This window comes from Orcinus orca, chromosome 9 (genome assembly GCF_937001465.1).
Source record: "Orcinus orca chromosome 9, mOrcOrc1.1, whole genome shotgun sequence".
Lineage (NCBI taxonomy): Eukaryota > Metazoa > Chordata > Mammalia > Artiodactyla > Delphinidae > Orcinus > Orcinus orca.
In genome coordinates, this window is record NC_064567.1 from 15,806,832 (window position 1) to 15,819,508 (window position 12,677).

Here is a 12,677-nt window from a genome sequence, read left to right on the forward strand (position 1 = left end):
TGACAGCCTCTCTAACCACTCACCTCCAAAATAACCCGTCCATCCTTTTGCTTTTTTCTCAAACTCCCACCAAACCTCTTGTTTTCTCAGTGTGTCGGTCTCAGTGTGAATCATTTGATTAAATTGATTTAAAGGGTGAAGGATAATTTTGAAATCCTTCCAAAAGTATTTGCCTGTGAGTCTCAGGTTGGAGAGATACTGACCAGTTATCGCCTGGTGTGCTCAGGTGTGGGGTCAGGGATGTGAAGGGGGTGCATTTATCACTCTTGAAAACTGGAGGTTGTACAGAGTGGAACTTCTCTCTGAAACCTCTGGGGACCTCTGAACCCACAACCCCGAAGAGACCAGGGTAAGGAATAGCTCTACAATGTAGAGAAGCTACATTGTACTTGGAATTCAGGGAAATGGGGACCACGTTTTCCCTTTTCCGAACTTTTCTAGCTCTTGAGCTGATCACCAAGCATAAGAGCAACTACAACAACAGACATTACTTTACGACTTCCTCCAGTCGTAGGTAATGGTAGCCTCACCCGATAGCCCCCTTGGAATCTCCTTGAAAGTGGGAGATTTCTAAGTGGGAATGTTCTAAGTTCAGTATCCGCCACATGTTATAGCTAAGCATGTAGGAGTGCTTAATATTCAAACACTGGATTAACTGAGTTGCTCTCAAAGAGTCTGTGGAGCCCGTTTTCACTTCTTGTACCATGACTTATTTGCATCAATTTATCGTTTTCTCTTAGAGCTCCTTTCCTGTTTTGGGTTGTTTATAATATATCACTTAGAAACTGCACCTTCCTTGGACACACAAGAGTTGGGCAGAGAGAGACTTTTTTTTAGATTTTGTTTCCCATGCCAGTGTTTTGAACATGAATTCCCTCTTCTGAGAAGTGGGTTAGGTAGGAGGAGATTTTGATAGGAAAACTTCTGGACTGTATTATAGTTATCTTCAGGAGAAGGGCCAAAGCAGCTCCCACATCAGCCTGTTTTTTCTTCCATTTTCCAATGCTGGATTCAAAAATCCGTGTTGCATTTCATAAAAATAATTAGCTGGGGGTAAGCCCTTGCTCAGTTGCCTTGGTTCCACAAGGTAGATATTGCCTATCCTGAATCATGTGATATGTGAGATGGCCTTTTGTATAAGTTTCTTGTGTTAATACTGAACGTAGCACTCATGTGACTTGCCCTCACAATTTAGAGCTTCCTGTTTCAATTTATGCTTAAAAAAAAAAAAAGTCCACACTTACAAAACTCCAGATGGATTGCGTCTCAACAGCAGTTGTTGGCCAGGTCTCCCAGAGTCATTAGCCTAAAGCCGGCAGCTCTTTCTAAAAGATATTATACTCCCCACCAGGTCTCTGCAGGTATATCTTCCTTGATCAGATTTTAGAATAACATTCCTTTTCTATTCCTTTAATCCCTTTTTAGAAATTAGGCAGGCAACTATATTGCAAAGACCGATTTGTAATATGAACTATCACATCTGTTTCTTTTCTGCATGATTGTACAATGTCTGATGCACAATTTTTTTGTTGCTTTTACATCTTCAAAAGGTTAAAATATTTCCCAGGAGTGTTCATATTTTACATACTAAAAAGTGTGATGGTCAGTTTTTCATGTTTAATGAACTTGGTCTGTATTAGGTTCTTCCAGGTCATCTCTCTTTTTTAAAAATCTCTTTCTTCTTGTAGCCGACGCCCACTTTTGTCCGTTTCTCCTCTAACCATGCATTTCAAAGAAACTCCTTCCCCTCATTTGGTTGCAGTTCTTAGGGATGAATAGTAGGTGGCAGTAAAATTTCAAGCTCAAAGGGCGTTAGGAGTTTCTTCCTCACTCTGCAGACTGATTAAGAAGGGTGTATAGAAGAAACTGAATCATACAGGCTAGTGGTAAAAGTGCTGTCTGCAAAACACCAAATATAACTAAACACAGGAACTTATTAAAAAGGATATTTCAAGTACAGCTCACGTTGGGATCATCGGGTGTATATTTGGATAGGAGAGTCTTAATAGGACATTATGAATATGAACAGAATTAGAGGAAATTTACATCAAATGAAGAACTCCCCAAGCAGCCTCTATTATTTGAGTTCTGGAACTTATTTCCCTACCTCCACACAAATGCCCATCTCTCTCTTTCCACAACCCTCCCTTCTGTTGGTGGTGAATGTTACCTTTGAGGCTGTTTGGCAATCCCTGAATGGGTCTGTGACCACTTGAATAGAGAATGTGTTTGTCTTTCTCTCATTTCAATGCCACTTTGTGTGGTTCCTTTACCTTTCATCTCTTTTGCTCTCATTCTCGCCTGCTCCCTTACTGTATGTGCTTTGTTCATCGTCTTAATAGCAATATTCATAATAGAGGGAGGAAAAGCAAACAGAGAGGATTGTATAGTTGATGGAGGTTCTCAGTGCTAAGGGATTTCTGGTTCTATTTTATCCAGTTAGAGATGCTTAGGGCCTGGAGTGATGGTGGTGAAGATGTCAGCTAGATCTGTGATCTCGCTGTTGCTCTCTCAAGCCCTCAAAATGATGTCATAGGTTGGGCATAGCAGTCCTTAGGCAATGCATATCCCTGAGGGAAGCTCAAGGGAGAAGCCTGTTGCCCAGAGGTGATTACCTACAGCCATGCTTTGAGACCATGTTAAATCATCCCCTGGCTGGCTTGACTTAAATGAAAGTTCTTTGTCCGTCAACAGTTTCAGGAAATAAATTGAATTTCTGTAGCTTCATCAGTGCAAGGTAAAACAGATGCAAAACAAAGATGGTGTTTCTTCAGCAGTGGTGTGTGGACCCTTGAAATGTGCCTGGAAGGGATGTCCAGCTGGGAAATCAGTTTCCACTTGAGACATTACTCAAGAGTTTGTTAACAGACAACTAGAAATAATGGTCCAGGCAGGAAACAGAGTCCAACCTGGGGAACTCTGCCCAGGCCTGAATGTCCTTGATTTTCTTCAGTAGGAGCAGGTGCATCAGCACATGATGGGAGGCTGTGTGTACAGAGATACTGGCTTTCACCAAAGTGTAAGAAAGGTGGATGAGATGAGCCCAGGGAACCTTCAGGGCTGTGGTCAGGAGAGGGAAGAAGAAGTGAAAGTAGAATGACAAAGGAGAGAGGGAAACAACATTCAGAGTTGATATAAAGCTAGAAACCAGATGCTTCTCTTTCTCTTCCTGAGTAGGTTGCATGATCCACCCTGTGCTTATAGAAAGTAGTGTTTTGGATGTGGTCCTCATCTGAAAAACTAGAGGAGAGGGCTTCTCTGGTGGCGCAGTGGTTGAGAGTCCGCCTGCCGATGCAGGGGACACGGGTTCGTGCCCCGGTCCAGGAGGATCCCACATGCCACGGAGCAGCTAGGCCCGTGAGCCATGGCCGCTGAGCCATGGCCGCTGAGCCTGCGCGTCCGGAGCCTGTGCTCCACAACGGGAGAGGCCACAACAGTGAGAGGCCCGCATACCGCAAAAAAAAAACAAAAACAAAAACAGAGGGTAAAGAGGAATGTTAGGCATGACAAGACAAATTGGTGAAATATATGTAGAGAGAGTTGCTTTCAGTGTGTGGTCATGGACAGCCTTGTTCACGAGGACTTTGCAGCCGAGGATGGTTTATTTGCAGTGTGCCGGGCGGAGTCTAGAGGTAGCACAGCTTCTAGACCACCCTGCCATTCCTCCTGTGTTTTCTCTTTTAATTGCATGATGGTAGCCAGGAAATGAGGGGCCTTGGTTCCTCCAGCCAGGCCTGTGTGTTGGTATGAATATCTCCGAGCTCCCTCCCCCATCCACAGTCTTATAGAAATAATCCGTGGCTAAGTATTTTCAGAATATGAATCTCTGCTTTTGTGCCTATTCAGGTGCCTCTTACACCTGTCCTGTATTTTTATTCCAAGCTCACTTCTATGTGGTGGCCCCTTTGGTTGCCAACTCCCCACCAGGAGGTGGTTTAGAAAATCTCAGTGGAGGGTATATGTGTTGGGGACACTGGGGAAGGAGATTAACATTCATTTGTGGGTGATTCTCTCCAAAAAGTAACAGACCCATATAGGTGGGTCCCCAGTATTCACTTAATCTATTTTTAGGAAAGAATATGTAAAATGGATAGTCTATTGACCTCTCTCTGTCCAAGGGAGGGAATTATACAGATAGTCCAAGGAAGGGCCAAGTAGGAAAGCCATGGATGCTATCGAACTAAAGCCATGAGATGAAAAAAATAAAAGCAAAATATTTTATAGAGGCTTAAAAAAAGTAGAGTCAGGACAGTATTACTCAAATAAAAAAAGAGAGATGTGGGTGGACCTAGAGACTGTCATACAGAGTGAAGTAAGTCAGAAGGAGAAAAACAAATATCGTATATTAATGCATATATGTGGAATCTAGAAAAATGGTATAGGCGATCTTATTTGCAAAGCAGAAATAGAGACACAGAGGTAGAGAACAAATATATGGACACCAAGGTGGGGGGAAAGGGGGCAGGTGGGATGAATTCGGAGATGGGGATTGACATATATACACTATTGGTCCTAGGTATAAAATAGATAACAAATGAGAACCTACTGTAGAGCTCAGGGAACTTTACTCAGTGCTCTGTGGTGACCTCAATGTGAAGGAAATCCAAAAAAGAGGGGATATATGTATACGTATAACTGATTCACTTTGCTGTACAGCAGAAACTAACACAACATTGTAAGGCAACTATACTCCAATAAAAATTATTTTTTTAAAAGGAGGTATTGTGTTAGGAAGAGCTTGGAGATTTCATGGAGGCTGCCAAGAAAATGCCCGTATCTAAAATGTATTGCAAAGCATTTCACCACCTCATAAAGGCTGCACTAGTCATGATGCCCATCATCTCCATTCTAGGTTTATTGATTGAAAACAGTAAAACATCGCAAGTAGTGCAATATTTCTTAAAGACTTTCACTCTCCTAACTAGGACACTCTTGTGCTCTTATTGTTACGACATTGCTGGTAGAACACTGGGCACATTTTTCAGTGTCCTTCAGCCTTGTGATTGATCTACTGGAAAGATTAGAGGCTTTGAAGGGAAACATGCTGATGGAAGGCAATCTACACAACCGTTTTTGTGTTTCTTAGACGTTCCTTGTGTCTTAGTGATGACAAGGTCTAGAAGCAGTGCTGTCCAATACAGTAGCCGCAGCTGATGTGTACTCTGCGTCTCATTCCCTCAGATTCTTGATATCTGCGTACATTAATCTTATAAAATTATTCATTCCAGGATGTTATAGCTGTATTTAAGTGGATAATTTCATATTTTCTGTCTTTTCCATGGGAACAGAGGAGAACAAACTCATCCCCTTGGGGACCTTGGAGACATTCCTGAAGCTGACTGTCTCAAACACAATTTTTTTTTTTTTTAACTTTATTGCTTTAAGAATTCAAGCAACTTTTGCTTTGGGATCCATAATATGGCTGTGCCTGTTTCAGCATAAAAATAATATTTTACCAGTTAAATTTTATAATTCCCCATCTAAAAATGGTGTCTTATTTTCCTGAGGCTTCCCTTATTTTCAAGTTCCCATGTGTACCCTAGCTGGAGAAGTCTTGCCTTCATTTAAAAGGAAAGAAAAGTATGGATATTCAATTAAGCAGGGTTAACATTGGGAAGGGGACTTTCACTAGCAAGTATTCCAATTAAAATGATAGAAAAGTAAATCAAAGTGGTTAAAAAGCAAAACACTTCCACAAAGCAGATATTTGAAGGGATGAATAAATGAATGGATTCTTACTTAATATAGTTTTAATTGTTATTCACTTCCCCTTAATCCCTTTTTTCCCACTGCAGTGGTGATACTGTGGGAAAGCCCGCAGGTTTTTTCTATAACTTAATAGTTCAGAGATCTGGGCAAACCTTTGCTGTTTGCCTCTGCTGTCGTCTTTTAGCTATTTTTTTGACCATTTTGTTTCTTCTTTAAGTTTCTGTTCACAGAGACTCTGTTTCCTTCCCTTGTTTTCTTCCTTCCGCCCTTCCTTTCCTTATTCCATTTATCCATTTCATGGAGATTTGTTAACTTTTTTTTTTTTTTTTGCGGTACGCGGGCCTCACTGTCGTGGCCTCTCCCGTTGTGGAGCACAGGCTCTGGACGCGCAGACTCAGCGGCCATGGCTCACGGGCCCAGCCGCTCCACGGCATGTGGGATCTTCCCGGACCGGGGCACGAACCCGTGTCCCCTGCATCGGCAGGCGGACTCCCAACCACTGCGCCACCACTGCTTCGTGCCATCATCTTTTTAGGATGTTCTCAGCCTGAGTTTTGTTTTTCAGAAGATCCTTGTCCTGCTCTCTTCTCTGGATATTTTTGTGTAAATGTCATGATGGTTCCTTTTTGTTCATTACCCATATTTGTATTGGGTGAGTTCTTTTTGGAACCGCTAGTTTGGATGGATAATTAGGGATAGTGGGTTGGTGTGTTTCCGGAAGCTTGACTTTGAATCTTTTGTCTTCAGACTCTTTCTTAGCAGCTCTCTCCTCCAGGGTTTGATTCTGCTCCTGAATGGCTCAGAGCGGAGGGCTTTCTGTCATAGGTTTTGTGGTCCGTGATGTAGCTCATGTCTCCTCAGTTAAGATTGAAACACTCTGTCTCCCTGAAACTTGGTCCAATTTTACTATACTTTAGCTGCTCTTCTTCATATATAATAATTTCAGTTTAGGGACATCTTCTAGTTTAGCCAAAGATGATATTTCCTTTTCTGTTTCTTATTCTCCTTGTTATTTTCCATGGATTTCAAAAAGGATTGAAAAAGAGCGGAGATACTAACGTGGCAGTTTTGCGATACTAGTCTGTAGCTTGTCTTCTGCCTTTATTCTTGCTGTTTTGTAGTCTGCTCGCTACAGCTGCCCAAGCAAAAGCACAGGTGAGAACGTGTGACTTCTCTGCTTCAAAACTTTGCTCTGTGTAGCTTAGAAGGTAAATGACAAGCACTTCATATTGGCCCCTCAGCTCCTACATGAAATGCCCCTCCCTCCTCTGCCTTTAGTCCTGATGTTTATGACTCCTTTATATTTGAGCAACACTGAGTTGCTTGTATATCTGATAACGTGTTATGAAATTTCCTGTCTCTACCCCTATTTCATATGCCTGTTGCCACCACCTGGAGTTCTTTTTTCGTACTTAATAGGCTTCTACTTATCCTTCAAAGCCCAGCTCAGATGGTTCTTGCTTTATGAAGCCACCTTTTACTTTTTTTGGAAGAGAATTGGTCTCCCTCTGTTCTGTGCTACCCCTTTACTCATACACGTTTTGATTATTGCATTTTTTCATTATAATGTAATCACTTGTTTACAGATTTTCCTCATTCACTAGATTATGAGTGCCTTGAAATTGATATCTTGTTTCTTTTTTGATCCACATCACTTGGTACGGTGCCTGGTACTTAAAAGGGTCTCAAGTAATAATTATTATTCAGGTTTGAACCAACATAAAGGGAAAGATTCAAATCTGAATAATAATTATTCGGGGTCAATTAAATAGGAGAGAGATTTTTAAAGGCGGGTCTTGAGTTTTTGTTTTCGTTGTCTTTGCTGAATTTGAATGAATGTAAATAAAAATGTAAAACAATACCGAAACCAATAAAACAAAGCAAAATCAAGTATAAATATCCTGTAGCCCATAATAAAAGACTAGGGATGAGGAAAGAAGTGAGGAGGAAAACTCTAAATCCTGGAGCTATTTGAGCACTAGTGAAGTAATAGTCTGCATTGTGAGAGCAGATAGGTTCTCCGAGATAAAGTGTATGTGGAGGAGAAATGAACAGGCTGGGACAAAGCCACAAGTCTTTCAGGTGCAGTGGGAGGAATAAGCAGTGAGCTTTCTTTCCTTCCTTTGTTGTCAGGTTAAGGAACATTATCTCTTCCAGGGATTCAACCTCTCTGTTGTAAAAATAACTTATACTGCTGATTTCATGATATTTCTTCTCTCCTGAGCTAAGTTCCAGAAAACTTTTTATGCCCATTTCCAGCAATAATGGATGATGTGCATGTCTCAGTGGAATAATTTAGTGACTCGCTCCAGTGAAAGGTGAAATACTGAGTGAGGATTGAAATACTCCATATGTCTTAAAATTCCACAAACCCAGGCGTGTGGGAGACATTCAACACAGAAACTCAACATGACTAATCCTTAGAAAACAGTCTGAAATCAATAGTTCTTCCCCACTGCCTGGACATACCGCAGAAGGCATCCCCTTGGGGCTCTCAAGGAGCCATCTGGAATTTTTCAGATTTAATATTAGTGCTTTGCTTTTACAGAAAGGCAGCAAAAACCCTCACTGGCCTTCCACCTGAGACATTTAGTGGTCCATTGGCATGGATTTTCCTTTATTCCTATAGCTCTGTGAGAAATTAATTGCAAAACATCCAAGACATGCTTTGCTTCCTTCCCATCAGAAAACACCAGGAGTGAAGATATTTCCTTGTTGCTGACTCTTTTTTCATGCCCTCTGCAACTTAAAAAATTCTCTAATTTTTTTTAAATTTTTATTTTATATTGGAGTAGAGCTGATAAACAATGTTGTATTAGTTTCAGGTGCACAGCAAAGTGATTCATTTATACCTATACATGTATCTGTTCTTTTCAAATTCTTTTCCCATTTAGGTTAGTACAGAATATTGAGTTACCTGTGCTCTACAGTAGGTCCTTGTTGGTTCTCCATTTTAAATGTAGTAGTGTGTGTACATGTCAATCTCATTTCACCTCTGTTCAGCTCCCTCCTCCCCTTTGTTTGATGGTGGTCATCTCTGTTGCAGGGGGCACAGGATGTCTTTTGGCTCTGAGAGTGCCCATGCTGTCACTAATTTGGAGCTTCAGGTCATTCCCTAGACCCTTCCCTCACAGCTGACCTAGGAGCTGGCAAACTCAAAGGTGGTTTTAAGGTGACATGGTGATTTCTGAGGAGCTCCAGAGTGTGTCTGAGTCTGAACTCTAGTGTGTGGTGCTGAAATTAATGCAATCTAATACATTTTAATCAGGGACCCACTATGTTCTAAATAAGACATGGTCCTAGTTTCCAAGAAGCTCACAACCTAGTGGGAAGACTGGTGTGTGAAAGTGTGAAATAGGGGGACTCCAGGGAGAGGATAGATCAGCTCCACCTGAGGAGGCCCAGCAGCGTTTCTCAAGCAGCCAACACCACAGTGATGACTTAGGTTCCCTCCTAAGTTATTATGTCAGGTTCCCTCCCCCTGCTCCCGTGTCTACCACTCAGATGCCAGTTTTCTCTCCACCAGATCTGGGGACACTCTGTAGTTTTCACACACAGAAGTCTACTTGAAGAGACCTATAAGGTTGAAATGATTTCACTTTGCCACCCAATGGAAGTTCAAGGCTGTCTCACCATTATTCCTGTGTCTTTATACTGTACTGTTTGTTCACATAATGGACAAAAATATTTCTGATCAGTAGATGAAGTAAAGTGGTATCAGGCATCCCAAACTAGCTAGAATTGTCCTTCAACCACTATGCACTCACTGAATCATTCTTGCCCCAACGTTTGTCATCATGTCACATAAATATTAGTTATATTATGACTACATATAAATATCAGTTATATAAAGTTTGGTAGCTTTACTACCAAACTCATGCATTTGCCTTTGGTCATCTCCCTGCTATGGACTCCAGCAGGCCCATCATTTAGAGGAGAGGACCCCTCCCTCCTGGTTTCTTGCCTTTCCCTTCAAAATTCTAACACCTCTGAATGCAGTATTATGCATCTCTCTTTCTCCCAAGAAAAGCATGAGTCAGTAGCCAAGACTGTATCTTTCAAACTTGAGGGGAATTCGTCAACAAAGTTGTGTCTGTATTGCTCAAAGTAACTCAATTAATAGCCGAGAAAGAAAAGAAGGTCATTATTGTGCAAGGGGTTGATATGATGATCCGTTGGTATCTTAATATTGTAATTAGACCTGAGCCTCAAATGATATGCAGAAGTTATCACTTTGTAGAAGTTCTATGAGATCCCAATGGTTGCCCTCCTGCCTGACTCTCACAGGTTTAGAGACATAAGGCCAACACGTAGAGGGTCTACATCATACTCACTGAAACATTAAATTCCACAGTGAGTGGAAGCGAAAAGCAATATTGATAAGGGCACATGCCATTTCTCTTCTGTCTCATTTTTTATTGTCCAAGTAGATTTCTTTTTTACGTACAGACACTTAATCTAGTGCTTATTTACATCCCTGGTATTTTCTATGGAGGCCTGGCTTTCAGCACTAGTGACCTCACAGGATTTCATCCATCACCACATTTCTGTGAGTTCTTTTATTGTGTGTGATAAATCCAGACAGTTTAAGTTTGTTTCAGTCTTACATCACCATGCTAATAGACTATAGACTATTTTAATAACATCTACCACTCAACCAATCCAGGTAAGCTTTGGGAGTTATTAATTGGAATATACCATACAACCAACACATCAATTACACCATCTACTACTATACTGAATTTCTATTTAACTGAATTTTGGGGGTGTAATTTCTATGAGCTTATTCTTGATCATTGTTGTACCTATAATTATCAGTGTCACATACAAAGGATTTATCATGCTTATTATCTCATTTTAGGTCACCAGTCTCTTCAGAAGATCACGGTAAGAATCTGTCTTACTTATACTAATTCAGAACTAAAAGTTGAGCTGTGGTCCTTGCATTTCATTGTCAGAGGGAAGAATTATTTAAGAAAATGTCTTTAAGATGTTTGCCTTGTGTTTTTTAGTGCACAATATGAAGCACTTTTAAAAACTTAATGCATTCTAGCTAAATCTGATGTCTTGTATTATCTTCAAATCTGTTACAACTATTTTGGTTGACCAATATTTCAAAGCTTAACGTATTCTGATTTCTGTCCCATCTCCAGATACAGTTAACCCTTGAACAATGCAGGGGCTGGGGGCACCCTCCATGCAGTCAAAAATTTGTGTGTAACTTAGAGTTGGCCCTTCATATCTGCAGTTCCTCCATATTGGCAGATTCAACCAACGGCGGTTCCTGTAGTGCTGTAGTTTTTACTATTGAAAAAAATTCCTCATATAAGTGGACCTGCCAGTTCAAACTCGTGTTGTTCAAGCGTCAGCTGTACTCTGTGTGACTTTTGGCTGGTCATGTAACTTCTCTGAGTCACAGATTTCACCTTTAAAGTGGGGATTTGTAGTAGATATTTCCAAAAGTCCCTTCCAGAGTGGACACTGAGATTTGCAGAGAATGTTATGAGTCTGAAATTGGTAGTAGTCTGAGTTGTTACACAGTTGAGGTGAGTTATTTGCATTTTAAGAGATGACTATTTTATTCACAGGATAAAATGTGTAGTTTTGTCACATCTAAGGTTTGGAGTTGTACATATATTCAATCAGTCATTCAGAAATGTTTTATTAAGTGTTTACAATGGGTCAGTTATGTTATATAATCATGTTATACAAATATGCTATATGGGCTTATGTGCAGGGACAATGTGATGTGTGACACAGAACTTTTTCCCTCAAGGAGCTTGATGGGTCCCCTTTTGGGGAAGGGGGCAGTGAAATGACACATACGTACTGCAATACAAAGTGAAATTCGATGAATCTTTTATAAAAGAGGGATAAGCCAGGACTCTAAGAGTACCACTGACATTCCACTTCATGCTGTCCCTAATTCAGCTAAGGCACCATTATCTATTTAGCCAAACAAGTTTAAAATGAAAAAAAAAGACAGCTGTTTTAAGCTTTCCTCTTCACCCTCCCATTGCTACCTGGCCACTAAATTCTATCAACTCTGTTTTTTATACTTCTTTTACCTCTGTTTTCTTTTCCATCCCCATTCCTTTCATTTAGGGCCACTCCATATCTTACTTGGACTTTTAAAATTGTCTTCTAACTGATAGCCATACCTAGAATTCCTTCTTTTATTTCACTGTATACCTACATATCACCAAACTGATTATGGTAAAAATCTACTCCCATTGCCTGTAGGATGAAATCTTTTCAATAGACCAATAATTGTATTCATCTTTCCAATACTGAACTTAAACATGGAATAGAAAGTCCTAAGTGATGGACTCTTTATCTTCCTCTACTGCTCACTGCTTCTTTGGGCATCTTTCCCCTTGCCTCTATGCTCTGTGCTCTAGCCATGCGGCACTACATCTAACTTCTGAAACTCAGCACGTTTATCATGTTTCCCTGCTTTTAGCCAGGCTGTTCTGACAGAAGTCACTCCTTCTTTTTGCCATAGACAATTTATACTTACCATTTGAGGCATGGTTAATCATCTCATCATCCGTGAGAGCTTTCTGCCCTACTTAACATTGCATCACATATTTTTCTTCATTCTAGAATTTAACTTAAAAATTTGTTGCTTGATTTACCTGTCTCCCCTGCTAGACTGTGAGTTCTTTGATATAGATCCAACAAATAGCAAACATTCAAAAGATGTTCATTAATTGAATACCTAGAGAGAGGTGGAGTTTTTAAGTAGGCCTGTTCTGCTGCCGTATCATAAAGTCTCTCCCAGTGTTGGAATGAAGTTGTATCATGTTCTATGAAAAATCACAGGGGAAATTATGTTCAGGCCTATTGAGTCAGAATTAGGCATCACCCACCTAATGATGACCTACTGTTATATGCTATTTTGCTCATCGATGTTGGTATTGACTAGGTTTTTTATTGCATATTTAGAGGTCCTTGGATTTTTCCGG

At 40.6% G+C, this 12,677-nt stretch overlaps 1 protein-coding gene across 2 annotated transcripts in view; it reads left to right on the plus strand.

Moving 5' to 3' along the window:
* DGKI (diacylglycerol kinase iota) overlaps positions 1 to 12,677 on the plus strand; it is a 448,623-nt gene that overhangs the window by 387,058 nt on the left and 48,888 nt on the right. For both annotated transcript variants that reach the window (XR_004484538.2, XM_033432383.2), the window contains exon 28: positions 10,571 to 10,596. Coding sequence is in view for 1 of the 2 variants with exons in the window: in XM_033432383.2 (XP_033288274.2) it covers positions 10,571 to 10,596 (26 nt within the window). In the remaining variant the exon portion in view is untranslated. The remainder of the gene's footprint in view (positions 1 to 10,570; positions 10,597 to 12,677) is intronic.